The sequence below is a fragment of the Salmo trutta genome, chromosome 29 (assembly GCF_901001165.1).
Source record: "Salmo trutta chromosome 29, fSalTru1.1, whole genome shotgun sequence".
In the NCBI taxonomy this organism is placed as follows: domain Eukaryota; kingdom Metazoa; phylum Chordata; class Actinopteri; order Salmoniformes; family Salmonidae; genus Salmo; species Salmo trutta.
This window is the reverse complement of record NC_042985.1, coordinates 4,505,151-4,532,752: the sequence shown is the minus strand read 5'-3', so window position 1 is coordinate 4,532,752 and position 27,602 is coordinate 4,505,151. Positions and strand designations below refer to the sequence as shown.

The 27,602-nt window shown below is 46.5% G+C and overlaps 1 protein-coding gene across 1 annotated transcript in view; it reads right to left on the bottom strand.

The window, feature by feature from the left end:
- The window catches only part of LOC115166795 (dual specificity mitogen-activated protein kinase kinase 5), a 90,968-nt gene extending 64,458 nt beyond the window's left edge, over window positions 1-26,510 (bottom strand). Inside the window, exons 1-8 of the mRNA XM_029720601.1 lie at window positions 25,930-26,510; window positions 25,760-25,808; window positions 23,611-23,678; window positions 15,344-15,413; window positions 11,798-11,838; window positions 6,857-6,915; window positions 4,957-5,011; window positions 244-308 (exon numbers count right to left, since the gene is read on the bottom strand). Coding sequence (XP_029576461.1) covers window positions 244-308; window positions 4,957-5,011; window positions 6,857-6,915; window positions 11,798-11,838; window positions 15,344-15,413; window positions 23,611-23,678; window positions 25,760-25,808; window positions 25,930-26,061 — 539 coding nt within the window. The 5' untranslated portion in view covers window positions 26,062-26,510. The remainder of the gene's footprint in view (window positions 1-243; window positions 309-4,956; window positions 5,012-6,856; window positions 6,916-11,797; window positions 11,839-15,343; window positions 15,414-23,610; window positions 23,679-25,759; window positions 25,809-25,929) is intronic.
- Window positions 26,511-27,602: the final 1,092 nt, after the last annotated feature.

Genomic DNA, 27,602 nt, shown 5'->3' with positions numbered 1-27,602 from the left:
CATGAATTGTATATGTAAGGGGGTGAGTGTACACTTTAATGAACTCAAGTGGTAACTCATATTATGTTGTTGGAATGAACAGGCAGCAGTTAAAGGGCCCGGTTCAGAGAGCTGAGATGCATCTTCTACCCTTCACTGAGAAGCCCATACTCCAACCACGGCTCTTCTCTCAACACCATTCTTATTGTTATACCTACCAGTGATGGCACGAAGGCCCACAGTAAAGTAGAGACAGGCACCTACTTGTACACGGTCCCTCCGTTTCCATGGCCAAGCTGCTCCTGGTATTGTATGTCTTGGCCATTGATCTATAGAGACACAAACAGAGATCAATACAAATAGGATAGGAGATAGAAGATAGAGATGTCAATGGAGATTTAGAAAGAGAGAGAGAGAGAGAGAGAGAGAGAGAGAGAGAGAGAGAGAGAGAGAGAGAGAGGAATGTTACGGGAGGCCATAAACAAGGAGACCTGCGTTCAGGTCATCCCAAGTTCAGAGAGGGAGAGAGAGAGAGGGAGATGTAGAGGGAAAGAGAGAGAGAGGGAAAGAGTAGAGCGAGATCAATACAACATTTGCTGTCCAATTTCTAAAAGGACAATGGCGTGTAGGGGGCGCGGGTGGGGAGGAGTGATGGAGAGTTTAATGATGATTTGTTTGCTGTCGTCGTTCCAGTCCTGTGTTGATAAAAGGTGTCAGAACGGGGTAATATAACATGGCCCCGTGTGACATGGAGGGGAGGCTGGGGAAAAGTTTCCTCCTGTCAGACTGATGGGAGGAGGGGAGGGTGTGTGTGTGTTACAATTCTCACACACCACACACACACACACACACACACACACACACACACACACACACACACACACACACACACACACACACACACACACACACACACACACACACACACTGCATTTACTAGCCAAAATAGAGTATACTGCACGGAATAGAACTCACAGACAGGTGTCCATCCAGCCACTATTCTAATATTCACACAAAAAGTCATTTCACTGACAGAGGTGTTTCCATCACTCTGACTTGTTGTGAATAAAAACCTTTGTGTAATGACGTAGTGCTGATAAAAAGCACTGTGACATAACATATTCAAATACAACACACAGAAGTTCAATGTGCTTCCATCGCATTTTAAACTCTACCGATGGTTCTGCTACAAACGTTTTTAGATAAATAGCAAACTTGTCCGATCTGGTCTTGGCAGATAAAGTGATCTGGTCTTGGCACATGCTCTCTTGGCAGATAAAGTGATCTGGTCTTGGCACATGCTCTCTTGGCAGATAAAGTGATCTGGTCTTGGCACATGCTCTCTTGGTAGATAAAGTGATCTGGTCTTGGCACATGCCCTCTTGGCAGATAAAGTGATCTGGTCTTGGCACATGCTCTCTTGGCAGATAAAGTGATCTGGTCTTGGCACATGCTCTCTTGGCAGATAAAGTGATCTGGTCTTGGCACATGCTCCTCTTGGGCAGATAAAGTGATCTGGTCTTGGCACATGCTCTCTTGGTAGATAAAGTGATCTGGTCTTGGCACATGCTCTCTTGGTAGATAAAGTGATCTGGTCTTGGCACATGCTCTTTTGGCAGATAAGTGATCTGGTCTTGGCACATGCTCTCTTGGCAGATAAAGTGATCTGGTCTTGGCACATGCTCTCTTGGCAGATAAACTGATCTGGTCTTGGCACATGCTCTCTTGGCAGATAAAGTGGATAAGCTTCATGATAAGATTAAAGATCATTTTTATTTCTCAAATGGCAGCCAAGCACCATGATGTCACCAGAATAGCCTACAAATAATATCCTGAATATCCCGGATAGGCCTATTTCCTGGAAATGAATATCCCGGATAGGCCTATTTCTTAGAAATGAATATCCCAGATAGGCCTATTTCCTGGAAATGAATATCCCGGATATGCCTATTTCCTGGACATGAATATCCCGGATAGGCCTATTTCCTGGACATGAATATCCTGGATAGGCCTATTTCCTGGGAATGAATATCCTGGATAGGCCTATTTCCTGGGAATGAATATCCTGGATAGGCCTATTTCCTGGGAATGAATATCCTGGATAGGCCTATTTCCTGGGAATGAATATCCTGGATAGGCCTATTTCCTGGAAATGAATATCCTGGATAGGCCTATTTCCTGAAAATGAATATCCTGGATAGGCCTATTTCCTGAGAATGAATATCGCAGACAGGCCTTTTTCCGTGAAAATGAATATCGCGGATAGGCCTATTTACTGGAAATGAATATCCTGGGAATGAATATCCTGGATAGGCCTATTTCCTGGAAATGACTATCCTGGATAGGCCTATTTACTATAAATGAATATCCTGGATAGGCCTATTTCCTGGAAATGAATATCCTGGATAGGCCTATTTCATGAATATCCTGGATAGGCCTATTTCATGAATATCCTGGATAGGCCTATTTACTGGAAATTAGCATCAAGCTCATCACCGCACATTCACCACCTTGAGAAGTTCATCATAACTTATTTCACCTGTAGTCAAATAAACACTTCCTGCTTTTCCACGTGGTAGCGGGAGGACAACACAGCTCCACAACATGATGTTGTTCTAGCAATACTGGAACATAATAGCATCTCCACCAAAATATGAAGCAGAATCTATTTCACCCACAAAAATGATCCACTCTTGTCGAACGCATTTAGTTTTGTCGACATTTATGAAAGCTTACAGACAATTAGCTTTTTCCATCACACCTGTCGTGAGTGTTTTTATTAAGAGCCTGGTAATTCATACGCATAAAATGGTTGGATGGAAAAATGGTCCATGACAAATACAGCCTGTCTAAAAAATGGTCAGTTTCCATCAGCTTTTATTTAGAAACCTTATACAAATTCTGCTCTCCTTCAGGACAAAACACACTGACAACAACCCCGAGACATCCCAGTTTAACAGTGCTCTGTTGTGAGTGAGTATACGGGCTCAGTTCAAGCCTTTTTTATAAAGTCTATAGTCTAATAAAGACATGTCTTCGGCAGGCGTGACGCTGTGTCACGTTCATCAATACCTACAACAACCCCCCAGTCTCCAACACCCTTCCCATTTAAACCCCATGACAGCTATCACATAAATATTTATATCTCATAACATGTATTAGATAGATACATCTGTTTGGGGTGGATGGGGTTAGGGGCTGGTCCTGCCTAGCAGGCTTGTCAATAGCCTGATGTGTGGGAGCAGATGCTTGTTTGTGCTGCTGAGACCAGCATGATATCAAGTCAATGGCCTGCTGGTCAAGGTTCATTTTGGCCAGGGGGAAAGGGGCGAATGGGGACTACACTGGGGGTTAAAAATGACCCAGCACCACCTCCACTCCTCCAATTCAGACCCATTGATTGGGTTACATGGGAGGGGGGGGGGGAGACACTTGTCAGGTGTGAGACGAGAGAGAGGAGAGAGAGAGAGAGAGAGAGAGAGAGAGAGAGAGAGAGAGAGAGAGGAGAGAGAGAGACAGCCAGCAGACAGACAGACAGGACAGACAGGACAGACGACAGACAAGACAGACGACAGACAGACAGACAGACAGACAGACAGACAGACAGGACAGACAGACAGACAGACAGACAGACAGACAGACAGCAGAAAAGTGACAGAGAGACAGAGACAACAGAGACAGAGAGACAGAGAGAAAGATAGAGAGAGAGGACAGAGACAGACAGCGAGAACAAAGAGACAGAGAAGAAGATAGGAGAGAAGAGAAGAGAGAGAGAGAGAGGACAGACAGAGAGAGAGAGACAGAGACAGGACAGAGAGACAAAGAGACAGAAAGACAGAGAGAAAGATAGAGAGGAGACAAGAGAGAGAGAGAGAGACACACACAGAGAGAGAGACAAAGTGAGAGAGAGAGAGACAAAGAGACAGAGAGATAGAGAGAAAGATAGAGAGGAGACACAGAGAGACAAAGTGAGAGAGAGAGAGACGACAGAGAGACAAAGAGACAGAGACAGACAGACAGAGAGAGAGACAGACAGCCGAGAGAGAGACAGAGAGAGAGACAGAGAGAGAGACAGACAGAGAGCGAGGAGAGGACCAGATAGAGAGAGAGAGACAGAGAGAGGAGAGAGCCGACAGAGAGACTGACAGAGAGAGACTGACAGAGAGAGCGTGTATGGCTCCATTAAACCAATGTGTTTACAGGGGGACATCAGGGGAAGTGGCTGGGCTTAATTGTCTGCTTGACACACCTTTGCCTGGCCTTACGTGTGTGTATGTCTTAGGCAACAGCGCTCAGCTAAGACAATGAATATCTATCCAGTCGCCGTCAGGATGAAGATCTCACCCGGGGCTGGCGGTGAAACAGGAAGTGAGCAGCACTTTCAGAGGAAATCAATGACCAGCCACTCAGTAGCAGGGACAATGCCGTCTTCTCCACAGGACCAGACACTAACAGGGACCTGATGTGTCTTCTATAACAGAGACCAACAGTAACAGGGACATGATGTGTCTTCTATAACAGGACCAGCCACTAACAGGGACATGGATGCTGTCTTCTATAACAGGACCAGACACTAACAGGGACATGATGTGTCTTCTATAACAGGACCAGACACTAACAGGGACATGATGTGTCTTCTATAACAGGACCAGCCACTAACAGGGACATGATGTGTCTTCTATAACAGGACCAGCCACTAACAGGGACATGATGTGTCTTCTATAACAGGACCAGACACTAACAGGGACATGATGTATCTTCTATAACAGGACCAGACACTAACAGGGACATGATGTGTCTTCTATAACAGGACCAGACACTAACAGGGACATGATGTGTCTTCTATAACAGGACCAGCCACTAACAGGGACATGTGTCTTCTCCAACAGGATCTAACAGGGTGCAGGCCTAGACCCTGAGGACAGTGCCTAGTGGGGACACGTGTGTATTAGTTCAGATGGGGGAGAAATACAATACCTGTCCATTCGTCAAAATCTTCTTTAGCTCTGCGGATGACTTCTTTAGACTGGAACTGAATAATGACAACATCTGGATTCAGTCAAAAGACACAGGCTATAGAACAAAGGTGTAATGTAGTTTGCAGTACCAGTCAAAAGTCTGGACACACCTACTCATTCAAAGGCTTTTCTTTATTTTTACTATTTTCTACATTGTAGAACAATAGTGAAGACATCAAAACTATGAAATAACACATGGAATCATGTAGTAACCAAAATAAAGGCTTGAAATTAATTTTAGATTCTTCAAAAGTAGCCACCCTTTGCCTTTACGACAGCTTTGCACACTCTTGGCATTCTCTCAGCCAGCTTCACCTGGAATGCTTTTCCAACATTCTTGAAGGAGTTCCCACATATGCTGAGCACTTGTTGGCTGCTTTTCTTTCACTCTGCCGTCCACCTCATCCCAAACCATCTCAATTGGGTTGAGGTCGGGTGATTGTGGAGGCCAGGTCATCTGATGCAGCACCAACACTCTCCTTCTTGGTCAAATAGTCCTTACATAGCCTGGAGGTGTGTTGGATCACTGTCCTGTTGAAAAACAAATGATAGTCCCACTAAGCGCAAACCAGATGGGATGGCGAATCGCTGCAGAATGCTGTGGTAGCCATGCTGGTTAAGTGTGCCTTGAATTCTAAATGAATCACTGACAGTGCCACCAGCAAAAGAACACCCACACCATCACACCTCCTCCTCCATGCTTCACGGGGGAACCACACATGCAGAGATCATCCGTTCACCTACTCTGCATCTCACAAAGACACGGCTGTTGGAAACAAAAATCTCAAATTTGGACTCATCAGACCAAAGGACAGATTTCCACCGGTCTAATGTCCATTGCTCGTGTTTCTTGGCCCAAGCAAGTCTCTTCTTCTTATTGGTGTCCTTTAGTAGTTGTTTCTTTGCAGCAATTCACCATGAAGGCCTGATTCACGCAGTCTCCTCTGAACAGTTGATGTTGAGATGTGTCTGTTACTTGAACACTGTGAAGCATTGATTTGGGCTGAAATTCTGGAGACTGGTAACTAATGAACTTATCCTCTGCAGCAGAGGTAACTCTGGGTCTTCCTTTCCTGTGGCGGTCCTCATGAGAGCCAGTTTCATCATAGCGCTTGATAGTTTTTGTGACTGCAATTGAAGAACTTTCAAAGTTCTTGAAATTTTCCAGATTGACTGACCTTCTTGCCTTAAAGTAATGATGGACTGTCATTCTCTTTGCTTATTTGAGCTGTTTTTTGCCATAATATGTACTTGGTCTTTTACCAAATAGGGCTACCTTCTGTATACGACCCCTACCTTGTCACAACACAACTGAAAGAAATTCCTGAAAGAAATTCCACAAATGAACTTAACAAGGCACACCTGTTAATTGAAATGCATTCCAGGTGACTACCTCATGGAGCTGGTTGAGAGAATGCCAAGAATGTGCAAAGCTGTCATTAAGGCAAAGGGTGGCTACTTTTAAGAATCTAAAATATATTTTTATTTGTTAACATATAATTCCATATGTGTTATTTCATAGTGTTGATATCTTCACTATTATTCTACAATGTAGAAAATAGTACAAATAAAGAAAACCTTTGAATTAATAGTTGTGTCCAAACTTTTGACTGGTACTGTACATAGATACCAAGATATTCAAATACACTCTATATCTGAGAAGCACAATCATATATCCATCCACCAATCCACTCACTCACCCACCCATTCACCCATCTATCCATCCACCCACCCATCCAGCAATTCACCCATATCTATCCATCCATCCACCCACCGGCATTTACATACACTCCCCCATCCATCCATCCCTCCTCCATCCACCCCCAGGCAGTTGGGCCTTAACCCTCCAGACTCCTCACCTATTGTTGGGCATAGAGCCGACGGCGGCGGGGGAACAGTCATTGGGCCTCGTGTTCACCTGCGGCCAAAAAGAGACAGAGACAATAAGTTGGCAAGGCCAACAGCCAGCCAGGCAGGCAGCAAGCACACAGGCCTTCTAATGAACCCATTGACTGACTCAACACAACACACTCTCTCTCTCTCGCTCTCTTTTTCTCTCAGTTCAAAATGAGGGTTAATTGACTTTTGTTAGAGAGAAAGAGAGACAGAAAAATAGAGAACGAGGGAGACCGGGAGAGAGAGAGATAGAGGAGAGAGAACGAGGGAGACGGGGAGAGAGAGAGAAGAGAGGAGAGACTAGGGAGACAGAAAATAGAGACGAGGGAGACAGGGAGAGAGACAGATAGAAGAGAGAGAACGAGGGAGACGGAGAGAGAGAGATAGAGGAGAGAGAACGAGGGAGACGGGAGAGAGAGAGAGGAGAGAGAACGAGGGAGACAGGGAGAGAGAGAGAGAGAGAGAGAACGAGGAAGACGGAGAGAGAGAGAGGAGAGAGAACGAGGGAGACCGGGAGAGAGAGAACGAGGGAGACAGGGGAGAGGGAGAGAGAGAGAGAACGAGGAAGACGGAGAGAGAGAGAGGAGAGAGAACGAGGGAGACCGGGAGAGAGAGAACGAGGGAGACAGGGAGAGAGAGAGAGGAGAGAGAACAAGGGAGACAGGGAGAGAGAGAGAGAGAGAGAACGAGGGAGAGAGAGAGAGAGAGAGAGAGAGAGACAGAGAGAGAGAGAGAGAGAGAGAGAGGAGAGAGGAGAGAGAACGAGGGAGAGAGAGAGGAGAGAGAACGAGGGAGACAGGGAGAGAGAGGAGAGGGAACGAGGGAGACAGGGAGAGAGAGGAGAGAGAACGAGGGAGACAGGGAGAGAGATAGAGAGAGGAACGAGGGAGACAGGAAGGAGAGAGAGAAGAAGAGAGAGAACGAGGAAGAAGAGGAGAGAGAGAGAGGAGAGAGAACGAGGGAGACAGGAGAGAGAGAGAGAGGAGAGAGAACGAGGGAGACAGGGAGAGAGAGAGAGGAGAGAGAACAAGGGAGACAGGGAGAGGGAGAGAGAAGAGAGAACGAGGAAGACGAAGAGAGAGAGAGGAGAGAGAACAAGGGAGACAGGGAGAGAGAGAACGAGGGAGACAGGGAGAGGGAGAGAGAAGAGAGAACGAGGAAGACGGAGAGAGAGGGAGAGAGAACAAGGGAGACAGGGAGAGAGAGAACGAGGGAGACAGGGAGAGGGAGAGAGAAGAGAGAGAACGAGGAAGACGGAGAGAGAGAGAGGAGAGAGAACGAGGGAGACAGGAGAGAGAGAACGAGGGAGACAGGGAGAGAGAGAGAGGAGAAGAGAACAAGGGAAGACAGGGGAGAGAGAGAGAGAGGAGGAGAGCAGAGAGAACGAGGGAGACCGGAGAGAGAGAGGACGGAGAACGAGGGGTGAGACAGTGAGAGAGAGGATGAAGAAGAACGAGGGAGACAGGGAGAGAGGATAGAGGAGAGGAGAACGAGGGAGACAGGGAGAGAGATAGAGGAGAGAGAACGAGGGAGACGGAGAGAGAGATAGAGGAGAGAGAACGAGGGAGAGGAGAGGAGAGGATAGAGGAGAGAGGAACGAGGGAGACGGGCGAGAGATAGAGGAGAGAGAACGAGGAGACAGGGAGAGAGATAGAGGAGGAGAGAACGAGGGAGACAGGGGAAGATAGGGAGAGGAACGAGGGAGGACAGAGAGAGAGAGAGGAGAGAGAACGAGGGAGACCGGGAGAGAGAGAGGAGAGAGAACGAGGGAGACAGAGAAAGAGAGAACGAGGGAGACCGGGAGAGAGAGAGGAGAGAGAACGAGGGAGACCGGGAGAGAGAGAGGAGAGAGAACGAGGGAGACCGAGAGAGAGGAGGAGAGAGAACGAGGGAGACCGGGAGAGAGAGAGGAGAGAGACGAGGGAGACCGGGAGAGAGAGAGGAGAGATAGAACGAGGGAGACCGGGAGAGAGAGAGGGGAGAGAGAACGAGGGAGACGGGAGAGAGAGAGGAAGAGGGGACGAGGGAGACGGGAGAGAGAGAGGAGAGAGAACGAGGGAGACAGGGACGAGAGAGAGGAGGAGAGAGAACAAGGCGACAGGGAGAGAGGAGAGAGAACGAGGGAGCGGAGAGAGATGAGCGACAAGGAAGACGGAGAGAGAGAACGAGGGAGGCAGGGAGAGAGAGAGAGAAGAGAGAGAACGAGGGAGACGGAGAGAGAGAGAGGAGAGAGAACGAGGGAGACGGGGAGAGAGAGGGAGAGAGAGAGAGAGAACGAGGGAGACGGGAGAGAGAGAGAGAAGAAGGAGAGAGAACGAGGAAGACGGAGAGAGAGAGAGAACAAGGGAGACGGAGAGAGAGAACGAGGGAGACAGGGAGAGAGAGAGAAGAGAGAGAACGAGGGAGACGGAGAGAGAGATAGAGGAGAGAGAACGAGGGAGACGGAGAGAGAGAGAGAGAGGAGAGAGAACGAGGGAGACGGGGAGAGAGAGATAGAGGAGAGAGAACGAGGGAGACGGAGAGAGAGAGAGAGATAGAGGAGAGAGAACGAGGGAGACGGAGAGAGAGAGAGGAGAGAGAACGAGGGAGACAGGGAGAGAGAGAGAGAGGAGAGAGAACGAGGGAGATCCGGGAGAGAGAGAGGAGAGAGAACGAGGAAGACGGAGAGAGAGAGAGAACGAGGGAGACGGAGAGAGAGAGAGAGAGAGAACGAGGGAGACGGAGAGAGAGATAGAGGAGAGAGAACGAGGGAGACAGGGAGAGAGAGAGGAGAGAGAACGAGGGAGACCGGGAGAGAGAGAGGAGAGAGAACGAGGGAGACCGGGAGAGAGAGAGGAGAGAGAACGAGGGAGACCGGGAGAGAGAGAGGAGAGAGAACAAGGGAGACCGGGAGAGAGAGAGGAGAGAGAACGAGGAAGACAGGGAGAGAGAGAGAGGAGAGAGAACGAGGAAGACAGGGAGAGAGGAGAGAGAACGAGGGAGATCCGGGAGAGAGAGAGGAGAGAGAACGAGGGAGACCGGGAGAGAGAGAGGAGAGAGAACAAGGGAGACAGGGAGAGAGAGAGAGAGGAGAGAGAACGAGGGAGACAGAGGAGAGAGAGAGAGGAGAGAGAACGAGGGAGACAGGGAGAGAGAGATAGAGGAGAGAGAACGAGGGAGGCAGGGAGAGAGAGAGGAGAGAGAACGAGGGAGACCGGGAGAGAGAGAGGAGAGAGAACGAGGGAGGCAGGGAGAGAGAGAGGAGAGAGAACGAGGGAGACGGAGAGAGAGATAGAGGAGAGAGAACGAGGGAGACGGAGAGAGAGAGATAGAGGAGAGAGAACGAGGGAGACCGGGAGAGAGAGAGGAGAGAACGAGGGAGGCAGGGAGAGAGAGATAGAGGAGAGAGAACGAGGGAGACCGGGAGAGAGAGAGGAGAGAGAACGAGGGAGGCAGGGAGAGAGAGAAAGAGGAGAGAGAGAAGAGAGGAAGAGAGAAATAGAGGAGAGAGAGAAGAGAGGAAGAGAGAGATAGAGGAGAGAGAGAAGAGAGGAAGAGAGAGATAGAGGAGAGAGAGAAGAGAGGAAGAGAGAGATAGAGGAGAGAGAGAAGAGAGGAAGAGAGAGGAAGAGAGAGGGTGGCAGTGTGTGTAGTGGTGGTACAGAAATGAACATAATGACGACTATGGGAGGAGCATGGAAGAAAAAAGGGATTGAAAGATTCACATTAGGGGGAAAAGTACGATCTCTCTAGGACATTCTTTCCATCTCTGCATGGGTATGGTAGGGTTTTTACACAGAAGACCCAGCACACCCGGATTCAACCCAGGTTGAACAAAAGAGGAACAAGAGGGAAAACGGGGTGGTTGTTCTAAAAATAACTTGTTTAATTGAGGTCCACAGGTCACCGTGTTTGGTCCACTAAGGCAGGGATTCTCCCTTTAATTAGTGCCCAGAGAAAACCTGATTTAAATGTTCCTCCTCAGTTTCTAAAGCCAATTCATTTGAGATGAAACATTATCAAAAGGGTTTCAACATCATCTAGGGAGAAACAAACATTTGACCTTAAAAGAGATTCCCCATCAAAACATTGTCAACAGGAACCCTTGTCGTATGTGTTAAATAAAATAAAGGTGATTTCAGCATTTCCAGGGAAGCCCAGCCCTACGATTAAAACACAACGCAATGTAGTCTCATTAGAATGGAACATGGATTTAACAATGACCTAGAGACAGGGTTGTCAGCTTGGTTAACCCATTTAAGACATTGTAATTAGCAGAAAGGTTTCAATAGCTAACATATGAGCAGAACATGGAGATGGAGTGTCTGGGGTGTTTCTGAATGGGGGTTCTGGGTAATGACCATTTCATGGTCGGGTGTAAAAGCCTTTCCTCCGTGGTGCTGCTTGACTTGGTCTAACCCTGCTCATCTTCAACATCCAATCAGATGTGTGAAAATTGAGGGGACCATGATGCTTTGGGGGGGCAGCTTAGAATATAATACCCTGCTCTTAGCCGCCCATCACAGAGTAACCAAATGAGTACTGGGAGCTGAGGAAGGAGAGAGAGAGAGGAAGGAGAGGGAGAGAGGAAGGAGAGGGAGAGAGGAAGGAGAGGGAGAGAGGGAGAGAGGGAGAGAGAGGGAGGGAGAGAGGGAGAGAGGGAGGAGAGGGAGAGAGAATGTTAGAGAGAGGAGAGAGAGAGACAGAGAGAGAGAGGAGAGAGAGAGGAATAAAGCCATACATCTACATATATAAATACAAAGCGGAGAGAGAGAGAGAGAGAGAGAGGGTGTGTGTGTGTGTGTGTGTGTGAGAGAGAGAGAAAGAGAACCTTGACTTCAATTGACATTTCAATAAGTGGAACACAGCGTTACCAATCCATTTCGCCCCAACTTTTCTCCTGAAACAATTATTGAGATGGGTACCTTCAGGCCATGTATGTTCCGGATCCCTGGAGTCTTGCCGGCTGAAACAGTAATTGACTAAATTTTAGAACACATCACAGGGCCATTTACAAATGGTGCTGAAAAGGAATCGTTTAAAAAAGGCGAAATGAGGGTGAATCTGAAATTAGCTGTGCAGAAAAATGATTGAGATGTGGCTCTGGAGACCGGGAGAGAGAGGGGAATTAGGAAAACATGGGGTTTTTTCAGGCTCTGTTTATAAATGGGTTGCTGCTTGGCTGGAGGTGTGGAGGACTAGTAGCAGACATTTGTAGTTATGCTCCGTTTCAGTTACACATATGCAGCTAGATGGTGAAGTGAAGCAACACTTGTACTGTATGAATACATGGGCTGTGGGGAAGTATGTTCAAACAGTCTTTTCCAAGACAAACAGGTTCTATTTATACACTGTACATAAACATACTCCAAGTATTCAATAGAGCAGAGGTATTCAACTGTGACCCTACGAGGTCCGGAGCCTGCTGCCTTTCTGTTCTACCTGCTAATTAACTACACACCCACCTAGTGAACCAGGTCTAAATCAGTCTCGGATTACAGGGGAACAATCAAAACATGCAGTGGAACTGGCGTTGAGGTCACAGCTGAGTTTGAGGACAATAGCACATTGTGTAATATCCTAACTCTTATCAACTGTGAACAAGACCACAGTGACAAGCAAGGAAAAACTCAGCGTTTCATTGGTGAAACAGAACACACATGAACAACACTTTCTTTCTTAGTTGTGAAAACATTTAGAAAACGTAGAAAATCACAAATGGAACATCAAATGAATTAGAGCTTTAGTGAGTTTTAGAGGGAGACGAAGCCACTGCACATTTTCCTCAACACAATACCATTAAAGTCTATGTTAAAGGCTCTGTCAATTTTGATTGATTGTTTTGCAGTGGCTGTGTTGATTCTTTCCACTCATGGGCACCCACAGTTCTCTAGTCCTCTACCCAGCACCCAGTCTCTCTCTCTCCCCAGTCTCTCTCTCTCTCTCTCGCCCCAGCACCCAGTCTCTCTCTCTCCCCAGTCTCTCTCTCTCTCTCTCGCCCCAGCACCCAGTGTCTCTCTCTCTCGCCCCAGCACCCAGTCTCTCTCTCTCTCTCGCCCCAGCACCCAGTCTCTCTCTCGCCCCAGCACCCAGTCTCTCTCTCTCTCTCGCCCCAGCACCCAGTCTCTCTCTCTCCCCAGCACCCAGTGTCTCTCTCTCCCCAGCACCCAGTGTCTCTCTCTCTCGCCCCAGCACCCAGTGTCTCTCTCTCTCGCCCCAGCACCCAGTCTCTCTCTCTCTCTCTCTCTCTCGCCCCAGCACCCAGTCTCTCTCTCGCCCCAGCACCCAGTCTCTCTCTCTCTCGCCCCAGCACCCAGTCTCTCTCTCTCTCTCCCCAGCACCCAGTGTCTCTCTCGCCCCAGCACCCAGTCTCTCTCTCTCTCTCTCTCGCCCCAGCACCCAGTCTCTCTCTCTCTCTCCCCAGCACCCAGTCTCTCTCTCTCTCTCGCCCCAGCACCCAGTCTCTCTCTCTCTCTCGCCCCAGCACCCAGTCTCTCTCTCTCTCTCGCCCCAGCACCCAGTCTCTCTCTCTCTCGCCCCAGCACCCAGTGTCTCTCTCTCTCGCCCCAGCACCCAGTCTCTCTCTCTCTCGCCCCAGCACCCAGTCTCTCTCTCTCTCTCTCTCTCTCTCGCCCCAGCACCCAGTCTCTCTCTCTCTCTCTCTCGCCCCAGCACCCAGTCTCTCTCTCGCCCCAGCACCCAGTCTCTCTCTCGCCCCAGCACCCAGTGTCTCTCTCTCTCACCCCAGCACCCAGTCTCTCTCTCGCCCCAGCACCCAGTCTCTCTCTCTCTCTCGCCCCAGCACCCAGTCTCTCTCTCGCCCCCAGCACCCAGTCTCTCTCTCGCCCAGCACCCAGTCTCTCTCTCTCTCACCCCAGCACCCAGTCTCTCTCTCTCTCACCCCAGCACCCAGTCTCTCTCTCTCTCACCCCAGCACCCAGTCTCTCTCTCTCACCCCAGCACCCAGTCTCTCTCTCACCCCAGCACCCAGTCTCTCTCTCTCGCCCCAGCACCCAGTCTCTCTCTCTCGCCCCAGCACCCAGTCTCTCTCTCGCCCCAGCACCCAGTCTCTCTCTCTCTCGCCCCAGCACCCAGTCTCTCTCTCTCTCGCCCCAGCACCCAGTCTCTCTCTCGCCCCAGCACCCAGTGTCTCTCTCTCTCGCCCCAGCACCCAGTCTCTCTCTCTCTCGCCCCAGCACCCAGTCTCTCTCTCTCTCTCTCTCGCCCCAGCACCCAGTCTCTCTCTCGCCCCAGCACCCAGTCTCTCTCTCGCCCCAGCACCCAGTGTCTCTCTCTCTCACCCCAGCACCCAGTCTCTCTCTCGCCCCAGCACCCAGTGTCTCTCTCCCTCGCCCCAGCACCCAGTCTCTCTCTCTCGCCCCAGCACCCAGTCTCTCTCTCTCTCTCTCTCGCCCCAGCACCCAGTCTCTCTCTCTCTCTCTCTCGCCCCAGCACCCAGTCTCTCTCTCTCTCGCCCCAGCACCCAGTCTCTCTCTCTCTCGCCCCAGCACCCAGTCTCTCTCTCTCTCGCCCCAGCACCCAGTCTCTCTCTCGCCCCAGCACCCAGTGTCTCTCTCTCTCGCCCCAGCACCCAGTGTCTCTCTCTCTCGCCCCAGCACCCAGTGTCTCTCTCTCTCGCCCCAGCACCCAGTCTCTCTCTCTCGCCCCAGCACCCAGTCTCTCTCTCTCTCACCCCAGCACCCAGTCTCTCTCTCGCCCCAGCACCCAGTCTCTCTCTCTCTCACCCCAGCACCCAGTCTCTCTCTCGCCCCAGCACCCAGTGTCTCTCTCTCTCGCCCCAGCACCCAGTCTCTCTCTCGCCCCAGCACCCAGTCTCTCTCTCGCCCCAGCACCCAGTCTCTCTCTCGCCCCAGCACCCAGTCTCTCTCTCTCTCTCACCCCAGCACCCAGTCTCTCTCTCGCCCCAGCACCCAGTCTCTCTCTCGCCCCAGCACCCAGTCTCTCTCTCGCCCCAGCACCCAGTCTCTCTCTCACCCCAGCACCCAGTCTCTCTCTCTCTCACCCCAGCACCCAGTCTCTCTCTCTCTCACCCCAGCACCCAGTCTCTCTCTCTCACCCCAGCACCCAGTCTCTCTCTCACCCCAGCACCCAGTCTCTCTCTCTCGCCCCAGCACCCAGTCTCTCTCTCTCCCCAGCACCCAGTCTCTCTCTCTCCCCAGCACCCAGTGTCTCTCTCTCGCCCCAGCACCCAGTCTCTCTCTCTCCCCAGCACCCAGTCTCTCTCTCTCTCTCCCCAGCACCCAGTCTCTCTCTCTCTCCCCAGCACCCAGTCTCTCTCTCTCCCCAGCACCCAGTCTCTCTCTCTCCCCAGCACCCAGTCTCTCTCTCTCTCTCCCCAGCACCCAGTCTCTCTACACAGCCAACATCCCTCCCCATCAATGAACTGTGAGCTCGTCACAGAGCTTAGAAAACTAAGTTTGCAGTGCTCAGAACACACACACACAACATACCTCGAGGAAATATCTGGAGAGGCTCAGGCAGTAGGCCATTCATCCGCTGCTCCTTCACATTATTGCAGTACTGAGGAGAGAGAGGAAGAGACACCCAATAATCATCAGTGAGGAAGAGGAGAATATAGAACGTAAATCATTTTTAACCAAATGTTTTATCAACACCAGGGTGGTGAGTAGAGCATAGTCTACAACAAGCACATGCTGTGTTGACAGCTGCTGCAGGTACAGTCTAGTGCCCTGTGGGCTAGTTCAGGAACGGCTGTAGCATCAACCTTCTCCTCTCCAGGTCATCAGCTCACCGTACAGTCAGTTAGACCCTGTTGGGATCTCTCTCTCTCACACACACACACACACACACACACAAGCCTTGGAGACTCCTGCCAAAGCAACATTGCAATTCATGTTTCAGTTAACTAAACCATCTGTTAAAAAATGTGCATGTGAGTGTGTGTTTAACCCCACCCCCTTCTTTGGAGGTTTGAGACCTTTGTAAATGACAATAGAGGCCTTGTCCCTGACAATGAGGCCCATAAGGCCTTGTCCCTGACAATCAGGCCCATAAGGCCTTATGTCCCTGACAATCAGGCCCATAAAGCCTTATGTCCCTGACAATCAGGCCCATAAGGCCTTATGTCCCTGACAATCAGGCCCATAAGGCCTTATGTCCCTGACAATCAGGCCCATAAGGCCTTATGTCCCTGACAATCAGGCCCATAAGGCCTTATGTCCCTGACAATCAGGCCCATAAGGCCTTATGTCCCTGACAATCAGGCCCATAAGGCCTTATGTCCCTGACAATCAGGCCCATAAGGCCTTATGTCCCTGACAATCAGGCCCATAAGCACAGACGCAGATGGATACTTGCAGGGGGTGGCTAGAAATGTGTGTGACAGATTAAGGCTCAGTTTTTCCATGCGTCAGTCAGTGTATAAAAACCTAACAAACTCTGATGTTTATACATTTCCTATCTAGTATAGATGTGCATATCACTGTAGATATTTAAAATGTAGATGGGCAGGGCCAGCTTGGAATCAGAATGGATCTGAACGGCTCCCCAAGAGGCACAGCTGTTATTAAAAGGCCTATTTATCACTGTCAGCCTCTCCTCAGGTCCCATCCCTCCACTTGCCCTCCGGTGTTGTCACTAGGCTGAACAGGAACAATAGGACTAACACAGCAACATGCTCTCTCTCTCTCTCACACACTTTCACACACACCTTTAATTTTCCACTCCGCTACCCTATTGATTAAGACCGCAACAATTACCACCTAATCTTTTAAAAGGTGTATTAAAAGACATTCCCCTTTGTTGGCCAATAACTAAACAGCGTCGGATCACAAATACCATCGCTCAGCCTAGGGGGACAGGGGAGAGAGAGAAGAGAGAGGGGAGAGAGAAGAGAGAGAGGAGAGAGGGGAGAGAGAGAGGAGAGAGCGCAGGCCCAAGCTGCAGGAAGCTCATCATCATTAGCAGACGAGGAGGGGGAACAAGAGAGCACGGGATGCAATTAGGGCTGCTACCTCCGGGGGCATATGATAGGAGGAGGAGGGGAATGAGGTCACGTGGTAGACGAGCTGACACGGGTCAGTCTTTAACTTTCACAACGGCGGCTCCAAGCCATTCAAGGTGCCGAGCAATGATTAGAGTTGCCTGGAAGACTGGCTTGTCTCACAGGACTCGCATACCAAAGGATGTGTTTTTCATTTATTTTTTGTCTGGCTTTCAAAATAAAAGTCCTTAGAGAGTCATACACAGAAGATGGTTTAAGATTGACATGATGCTAATTAATTGATAGGTGCATATTAAATTCAAGGGTAGGGCTGGCACAATTACCGTATAATTGTGTAACCGACGGTTATGGGTGAAGACCGTCATAACCATTTGAAGAACAGCTGACTGAAGACGGGACGGCCAGGCTTTGGTGCGGTTGAGGCCGTTCCTGTGGTAACATGGACTTTTAACAATGTGATGGAACTTTGTTGCTCCTTGATTTTGTAGCGAACAAGTCTTGGGTTGCCTAGACAACAATCCCCTCCCTGCAGCAGCAGCAGCACACATAGAAATATAATAAATAGAACAGGCATGGAACCTCTAACTCTGGCAATTTGACTGGTAAACTCATGAGTACACTGGCGGTGGCTGGTATTATGACGCAATAATTGCCATGGTAATGTAGAATGTTAATTTAAATGATGTTAACTGATGTGGCTCATACAATAGAAGGTATTATTTCAGTTAAGTTGAATCAACAAATCACAGCACATATTGATGGACACACTTCCTGCTTTGCTCCTCAAAATGGCTACCTGGCCCACATTATGCCATCATTGACTTGATGCCTGTTCTATTAATGATATATCTATGGCAGCACACAGGAGCTGAGGAAAGGAGAAAATGTGTGTTTTTTTCTATGAGACCAATTACAGCCATCTAGAGTTCCATGACCGTCACAGCCCTGTTAAAGTGTTTTAGATGATTTGTTTGGCCTTTTAAATGACAATTATATGAGATGAAATGGATTAAATGGTAGTTCATCACTCCTACTCTGAAACAGTGTTGAGGATAGGTACCTAATGAATTTCCCCCCCTTACGCACCTAATACATTGGCCTCTGTTAATTCATATTCATTTTGCACAATGGCTATCCAGTCATCTGGAATTAACGACAGCCAGGCAGAATGCACCTGGGTCTCTACGGAGGCCAAACGGCCACAGCAGCCAACCAAAGAAGCCCATATGCTTGAATATGAATACAAATGGATTGCTGAAATGCATAACCCTTGCATAAGACGCCCGGGAAGCCTGCCTCGCATATATTATATACCTGTATTACAATTTTTCCTGGCAATCAGCAGCTTTTCGCCAGACACGCTCGTCCCGAGAGGAGCAGAAAGCCATTATAGGGGGCCCGAATTCCTTTACCGAGAGATTGGAGATTTGTTGTGCAGCATCTGAAAATATGTGGACGAAGCAATGTGTTTTTGTGTCGGTGGAGGTGGGGAATGTTGTGTCATATGAAAGCAAATATTTGAGTGAGTTTGAAGATGTGAAACATAGAAGTGGAGCAGGTAAGGTGGGATTCAGCCAATAACACACACCAACCAGGCGATAGAGCTAATCTGTGTGATCATGTTCCTGCTGAGATGAAATTAGCTCTTTCATTGATGAACAGCCACTATTGTAGAGAACTATTGAAAGCCACTTGTGTTAAGGGCGAAAACACCAATTCATCGCATTTCACAAAGATGTACTGCATCTCAAGAGTAAATGTATCACATAACTTGACAAAAGAAGTAAAACCACTTGATTTCTTCATGATATATCTCATTCACTTCCCTCAGTGATGAGCCTCATCTTTAGTCTGTCTGCTAGTGTCATTGTCGCGCTCAAAGTCAACTGCCAGACTGATGGTGAATTCACATGATCCATAATGGCTGAATCAGTCAGGGTCAAACATCTCCAATAAAACTCCATTCCCACCTCTGCTAGCGTCCATCTTAAACCATGTGTACACTTGGTGAGGTTTAAGTTCCCAAACAAATAGCTCATCCTGCCACACCAATATTTCTGCTCAACTTCCTCCTCAAACACAAACTACCTTGCACCGGCTCTATGCACACTCAACAGACTCTACCAACACAAACTACCTTGCACCGGCTCTATGCACACTCAACAGACTCTACCAACACATACTACACTGACACCACACACACACACACACACACACACACACACACACACACACTTTCAGGTAGGCTGCTGCTACTCTGTTTATTATTACCCACATGTAGATACTGTATTACCTCAACTACCTGGTACCCCTCCACATTGACTCAGTACTGGTACTCCTTGTATATAGCCTCATTATTACCTCAACTACCTGGTACCCCTCCACATTGACTCAGTACTGGTTCTCCTTATAGCCTCAATATTACCTCAACTACCTGGTATCCCTCTACATTAACTCAGTACTGGTACTCCTTATAGCCTCATTATTACCTCAACTACCTGGTATCCCTGCACATTAACTCAGTACTGGTACTCCTTATAGCCTCATTATTACCTCAACTACCTGGTATCCCTGCACATTAACTCAGTACTGGTACTCCTTATAGCCTCATTATTACCTCAACTACCTGGTATCCCTGCACATTAACTCAGTACTGGTACTCCTTATAGCCTCATTATTACCTCAACTACCTGGTACCCCTGCACATTAACTCAGTACTGGTACTCCTTATAGCCTCATTATTACCTCAACTACCTGGTACCCCTGCACATTAACTCAGTACTGGTACTCCTTATAGCCTCATTATTACCTCAACTACCTGGTACCCCTCCACATTGACTCAGTACTGGTACTCCTTATATATAGCCTCATTATTACCTCAACTACCTGGTACCCCTCCACATTGACTCAGTACTGGTACTCCTTATATATAGCCTCATTATTACCTCAACTACCTGGTACCCCTCCACATTAACTCAGTACTGGTACTCCTTATATATAGCCTCATTATTACCTCAACTACCTGGTACCCCTCCACATTAACTCAGTACTGGTACTCCTTATATATAGCCTCATTATTGTTTTTTTCTGCTTCCTTTATTTGTCCTCCTTTTTAACTCTACACTGTTGAGAATGGTCTCATAAGTAAGCATTTCATTGTAAAAAGTCTACACCTGTTGTATTCGGCGCATTTGACCAATACAACTTCATTTGGTTTGATTTGATTTGTGGGGGGAAATAGTAAAAAAGTATCCCCTGAGGGTGAGGGACTTGTATATCAATCAAGGCAAGGTCAATATGTTTCCCGTCGTCCCTCTCACTACAGCTCCACACCACTACAGCTGTCTAGGCCACTCTGCCCGTTCAATCAGCTTCACACTAGCACCAGCAAACCCTGGGATACCCAATGATACCCAATGACAACAAAGCATCCAAGACGAAGGAGTAATAAAGGCGCTGAAACAGAGGGAATTCAGCCTGTGGCTACAGCGCCATCATTGTAAGCTGATGGGGGGTAAAAGACATCCCCAGATGAAGAGTAGATTTTGACAAATATTCTCCGCCCAGGGGGGCCTGCTTTTTAATGAGGCGAAACTTTAAGTACTGAATAATAAATAATAAAAATGGATAGTTCATTTAGCTTTTCAGTGTACCTCGTGAAGAAGCCCATTACAAGTCATTACTCTTAATGTCCGTGATGTGAACAGTAACTATGAAGGAAGATGGGAACATCACGCGGGGGAGGGGGAAGCTGGTGGGGGGACTTGAAAAGTAAATCAACAAGACAAAAAAACAGGAGAGATGTTCCAAACACAAGTATAGCCTCTATTCAACAGATAGGTTTCTATAGTCTACATAACACATTTGAGTGTACTGTTACTTCATCAACATGAAGGCATAGACCTATAGGGTACGTACGTCCATGAGGCATTTTAAATGGGTATACAAAGCCTCACTTCTCTCTCCATTTGAGCTCAAACTCTGAAGTAAAACGTGTTGACATGTCTAATTCCCTTCGTAACCTTGGTGAAGTCAATAACATATCTTTATTTGTTTTAATTGTTGTCCCTCTTTTGCCTAAACCCGGTCCAATGCAGAGGACTGAAGCTTGGAGGCACTTGCCAAAAAGGTCACATGTTACCATGACTACACCGATTGGCACATCAGACAGGGGCGATTCCACGTTAGCAGGAGTGGAAAATATTTTTGTTATGTTCTGGTAATTCTCACATAGGAACTTCATTAGGAGGATGTTTGATATGTTTTTTTTACATTTTGTATTTAATAACAAAATCATGATGAAAGTGGCCATTGTACAGACCTATACATGCTTCCTGTAAGACCTTAGGACCTATGAACCGTACATGTTGGTGGCTTTATACTCCATATAGTGTGCTCTAACAAATGTCCCCATTCTGAAATAAAAATGGCCACATTCATTTATTTAAAATTTAAATCTCAAAAGTGCCCTTTTTGATTTTGCCGAAATATTTATTATATTGAATATATGAATGTGAAAATGTGCATAAGAATCAGTATATACTCCATATGTTAAAGCAGATTATAAGGAGTATAATATGTATGGATCATAAGGTCTTACAGGAGGATTGTAAAGGTTTAAAAAGGGTTTACAACGGCCACATTTATCAGGATTTTCTCAAACGTTGCACAAATGTAAAAAAAACAAAAACACGTCAGACATCCTTCCTCCCAATGAAGTTTCTATGTAAGAATTGCTAGAACAATCCGAGATAGTAAAAATATGTTCTGCTGCTGCTGGGGTGGAATCGCCCACATACAGTGCTTTGTTGTAGGAGACAGAAAGGCAGAAATATGTAGAGTTACTTGTCATCTTTACCAGTCTGCTTAGCAATGAGCACACTGTGGCCCTGGGTGAAAAGATAGGCCGTAATAGATTTTTAATAGCTTCCCCCCTTCAACAAAAAACACTCAATAGCGGAGTGAAAAAAGAAGGTTATAATTGCTGCCTCAATGGTATACCGGGGTCAGTAATTATATTTACTTTATTCCATTTTTAACAATTCTTCAACAGGAGATCATTTATTTTCCAAATGCAGTGTTATTTTCAATCTTTGGCCATAGAAACACTCATTCAACACAAAGGCTGTCATCTCAATCAAAAAGACCCACACCAAAAAATAGACTTTTTAGGGGGTTTCATTTGCATTTTTATTTGTCAATGTAACTTTAATTCGTCTATATCATATCATGTTACTGTTCATTTGTCTTTTTTTTAAAGGATGTGAAAGGAAACGTAATTACAAGTTGGGACCTCTGTAAATACCAGAAGAACTCAGCTCACCTCTGCAACGTCCACAAGGTTCACCCCTAAAATGGAAACGGTTCCACCAACTTTTGTTATTAATGTTGATGTGTCATAAACAATTACTGTGTTACTTGTGAACGTTACTTGTGAACGCTACTTGTGAACGCTACTTGTGAACGCTACTTGTGAACGCTACTTGTGTACTGGACCAAAAACTAAAATGCAGGAGAAAACACTTCAATGATTTGTCCTTCTTGATTATAACACTTGGCACAAGGAAAACCCACACCTAGACTAAACATCCCCTTAGTCAGGTAAACTGTTGTTACGGCAGCGTAGTCAGGTAAACTGTTGTTATAGGAATGTAGTCAGGTAAACTGTTGTTATAGGAATGTAGTCAGGTAAACTGTTGTTACGGCAGCGTAGTCAGGGAAACTGTTGTTACGGCAGCGTAGTCAGGGAAACTGTTGTTACGGCAGCGTAGTCAGGGAAACTGTTGTTACGGCAGCGTAGTCAGGTAAACTGTTGTTACGGCAGCGTAGTCAGGTAAACGGTTGTTATAGGAGTGTAGTCAGGTAAACGGTTGTTATGGGAGTGTAGTCAGGTAAACTGTTGTTATATGACTGTAGTCAGGTAAACTGTTGTTATGCGAGTGTAGTCAGGTAAACTGTTGTTATAGGAGTGTAGTCAGGTAAACTGTTGTTATAGGAGTGTAGTCAGGTAAACTGTTGTTATAGGAGTGTAGTCAGGTAAACTGTTGTCATGGGAGACTAGAAGGTAAACTGAGGGTATATGTGTGTATTGAGATAAACTGTAGTAATGGGAGTCTAGTCAGGTAATTTGTTGTTATAGGAGTCTAGTCAGGTAAACTGTTGTTATAGGAGTGTAGTCAGGTAAACTGGGGGTATGGGAGTCTAGTCAGGTAATTTGTTGTTATAGGAGTCTAGTCAGGTAAACTGTTGTTATAGGAGTGTAGTCAGGTAAACTGGGGGTATGGGAGTCTAGTCAGGTAATTTGTTGTTATAGGAGTCTAGTCAGGTAAACTGTTGTTATAGGAGTCTAGTCAGGTAAGCTGTTATAGGAGTCTAGTCAGGTAAACTGTTATAGGAGTCTAGAAAGGTAAACTGTTGTTATAGGAGTCTAGAAAGGTAAACTGTTGTTATAGGAGTCTAGTCAGGTAAACTGTTGTTATAGGAGTCTAGTCAGGTAAACTGGGGGTATGGGAGTCTCGTCAGGTAAACTGGGGGTTTGGGAGTCTCGTCAGGTAAACTGGGGGTTTGGGAGTCTCGCCAGGTAAACTGTTGTTATAGGGGTCTAGTCAGGTAAACTGCTGTTATAGGAGTCTAGTCAGGTAAACTGTTGTTATAGGAGTGTAGTCAGGTAAACTGTTGTTATAGGAGTCTCGTCAGGTAAACTGGGGGTTTGGGAGTCCAACAAAGTTTCATGTTGAAGAGAACAATACTCACATATGACAACATGGCTTTGAGTTCTTCATCACTCCTCACAGTGATTCTATCACCCACCTCATCCTCATCTGAAACACAGATTAACAGCTGTAGTTACTGAGCTGTGTTATCATTAACAGCTGTAGTTACTGAGCTGTTATCATTAACAGCTGTAGTTACTGGGCTGTGTTATCATTAACAGCTGTAGTTACTGGGCTGTTATCATTAACAGCTGTAGTTACTGAGCTGTGTTGTCATTAACATATGTAGTTACTGGGCTGTGTTATCATTAACAGCTGTAGTTACTGGGCTTTGTCATCATTAACAGCTGTAGTTACTGAGCTGTTATCATGAACATCTGTAGTTACTGAGCTGTGTTATCATTAACAGCTGTAGTTACTGGGCTGTGTTATCATTAACAGCTGTAGTTACTGGGCTGTGTTATCATTAACAGCTGTAGTTACTGGGCTTTGTCATCATTAACAGCTGTAGTTACTGAGCTGTGTTATTAACAGCTGTAGTTACTGGGCTGTTATCATTAACATCTGTAGTTACTGAGCTGTTATCATGAACATCTGTAGTTACTGAGCTGTGTTATCATTAACAGCTGTAGTTACTGGGCTGTGTTATCAATAACAGCTGTAGTTACTGAGCTGTTATCATTAACAGCTGTAGTTACTGGGCTGTCATCATTAACAGCTGTAGTTACTGGGCTGTGTTATCAATAACAGCTGTAGTTACTGAGCTGTCATCATTAACAACTATAGTTACTGGGCTGTGTTATCATTAACAGCTGTAGTTACTGAGCTGTGTTATCATTAACAGCTGTAGTTACTGAGCTGTTATCATTAACAGCTGTAGTTACTGGGCTTTGTTATCATTAACAGCTATAGTTACTGGGCTGTTATCATTAACAGCTATAATTACTGGGCTTTGTCATCATTAACAGCTGTAGTTACTGGGCTGTGTTATCATTAACAGCTGTAGTTACTGGGCTGTGTTATCATTAACAGCTGTAGTTACTGGGCTTTGTCATCATTAACAGCTATAGTTACTGGGCTTTGTCATCATTAACAGCTATAGTTACTGGGCTTTGTCATCATTAACAGCTGTAGTTACTGGGCTGTGTTATCATTAACAGCTGTAGTTACTGGGCTGTGTTATCATTAACAGCTGTAGTTACTGGGCTGTGTTATCATTAACAGCTAGTTACTGGGCTGTGTTATCATTAACAACTGTAGTTACTGAGCTGTGTCATCATCATGATAGTTTAAATAGAGACTGATTAATTTTAACAAAATCAATACAGCAAATTGTTAAGAACATGATTCTATCAAAGCTGTGCTTAACTTCAGCATTCAAGGTCCAGTGATGTATATTCAAATATATATATATTTTGGAGGGTATTTTGACACTTTATTGAGACAGTATGGAAATCAGAGGGGGGGGGGGGGGGTTGGCAGGTGGGGGACACAATAGGAAAGGTGGATGCAGAGACTGAACCCTGGTCTCCAGTGGGGAATTGTATATGTGATTTGTACCGGGAGTGTTACCCTCAACCACAGCTCTGCACCTGCGCAGAGTAGTCTGCCTTTAAATAGATGGCTGCTTTGTAACTGTGAAAGCCAATGTATAACATCCAACAAAGCAATTCATTCATCCTAAAGTTACAGGATAAGAAAATCAGACACGTGATTACTGGAGTTTAAATATTGTGCCTTTAATGGAAGCCGGCCTAATGGTCCTGGTAAAGGCTTCACAAACTTGGTCCGGGCTAAGTTTCCCCCTAGTACCGATCTTGGATCAGCTTCCCCATCCTAACCACGACCAGTAGTGGGGGAAATGCAAAACTACTGACCCAAGATCAGTGTCTAGAGGCAAATTGCACCCAGGAACATAGCCTACATGATCCTTTTGGTGTGCAAAAACCTCCAGAAGTGGTTCCTCAAGACAATCAGTCTTATTGGGTATTAAGGACAATACCAGCCAAAAAGGCAATATAAGTAGCAACTGAGTAGTAGAAGACTGAGCTTTTCAGTTGTAACTAAACATAGTTGGGTAGAAGTCTGCCAAACGGACTTGCACATTTGGTTGGTGAAAAACTGTCCCCACAACAGGAAACCAGGCTGACGAAATCTCAGAATGTCAATCTTTTCATGAGGTAACTTACATTCAAACGCAGTGATTGTGGTTTCGGGCATGACATCCCTTATAGCGACCTGCAAAATAGATTTAGAAAGACATGAACGTTAAAGCAAAACAGTTGCTAACTAGATTGGTCCTTAGCCTAGCTAACTGTAAACTTTGCAACTGTAGCTAGCTAATTAAGTTAGCGCTCACCAACAAGTCATTGAAGCTCAAAAGTGATGGGCAGTCCACGAATGAGTCCATATCCCCGACGGGAGTCTTTATACGGATCTCTATTCCCTCGGTGTCCATAGCGCAGAAGTTATTTAAAACAAGTAGAAGCATAACAGACGAATAAGCAGAAACATAATCAGTGTTGGCTGGCTAACTTCCTAACAGCACATCCTATTCCTATCCTAGCTACATTAGCTGTCAAGTTAGCCGTTAGCTAACAGTTACTACATTTCAACTAACGTTACTTGCATGACTAAGAGCAAGCCATTGCAGGTGTTGTCGATGAGAGAGTGCGTTTTAACGTTTCCAACACCGTTTGACTCACGGACATACAAATAGCGTTTTAAATAGTTGGAAATGACATAGCTAGCAAAGTTAGCCGCTATGCAAACAAAACCAGGAAGTTCACAGGAAGTTTTCGTATTTCCAACCGGATATAGATTTAGGAGCCACTCTTCACTCTGGCTGGATACTCTATCACGGTCTTTGACTCTATGGTTGTAGAAGGAGCCATAGGTTTCTGTGGCGCTGTAGACTACAATCGTTCAGATAATTATTGTCCCACATAATGAAATCGGGGAGGGGACTGTGAATCTGTCTCAATTTATTCGTTAATATGTTAGTGAAAGGTGGGTGTATGATATGTCTTGCCATAGAGATCCGGGATTTACAGAATTACACTGATTGGCCAGATGGTGGCGCTATAACAAGATTGAAAATGAAAACTTTGAAAAGTCACCCTCATCACCCCTTTTGACCTAAAGTCATGAAATGTGGTACTTAGTTCCCTCTCCTCACAAGGAACACATTTGTCTCAGGGACCCATAAGGTCCGCCATTATAGATTTTCTGCCATTTAGAATTTAGTGAAAAACGCTACTCTTCTGGCAACGAATGACCAATCTGCACAAAACTTGATATGTGGCATCTATGGACAAAGGTCTCTTAACCCAATATTTTTCAGACACGTACCTAAAAAAATATGGCTGCTATTGACCAATAAACATTGACATGGGCGTGGTCTGGCACATAAATGCATATAAATCAGTCGAGGAACATAGCCGCGGGAGGTAGGGGTGCGGAGGGTGCTGAAAAATCAGAATGTAAAAAAAATATGAATGAAAAAATATGATTTTTGTGCACTGGGCCTTTACTAGTATTAACAGACCTATATAGACGTCTGTAGAGCGGGCAAAAAAAAGACATTTTTAAGCATCTCCACTTTAGAGGTAAAATTAAGAACGTTATCTTGCATGATTCATTAGTTGGAATTGTAAGAGTTGTAGACCTGTCTCTTTCTCTGCAATTTTCATTCTAATGGAATCTAGAAAGAACATAACCCTGTCGTCAAACATTTACATCAAAAGGTATTTTTATTTATTATGGATCCCTGTACTCTTCCTGGTGTCCAGCAAAATGAAGACAGTTATGGCCTTCCGAGTGGCGCAGCGGTCTAAGGCACTGCATTGCAGTGCTTGAGGTGTCACTACAGACCTGATCCCATGCTGTGTCGCAGCTAGACACGACCTGGGAGACCCATGAGGCGGCGCACAATTGGCCCAGTGTTTGGCCGGCTTGGATGTCCTTGTCCCATCGCGCTGTAGCGACTCCTTGTGGCGGGCCGGGCACATGCATGCTGACTCGGTCACCAGT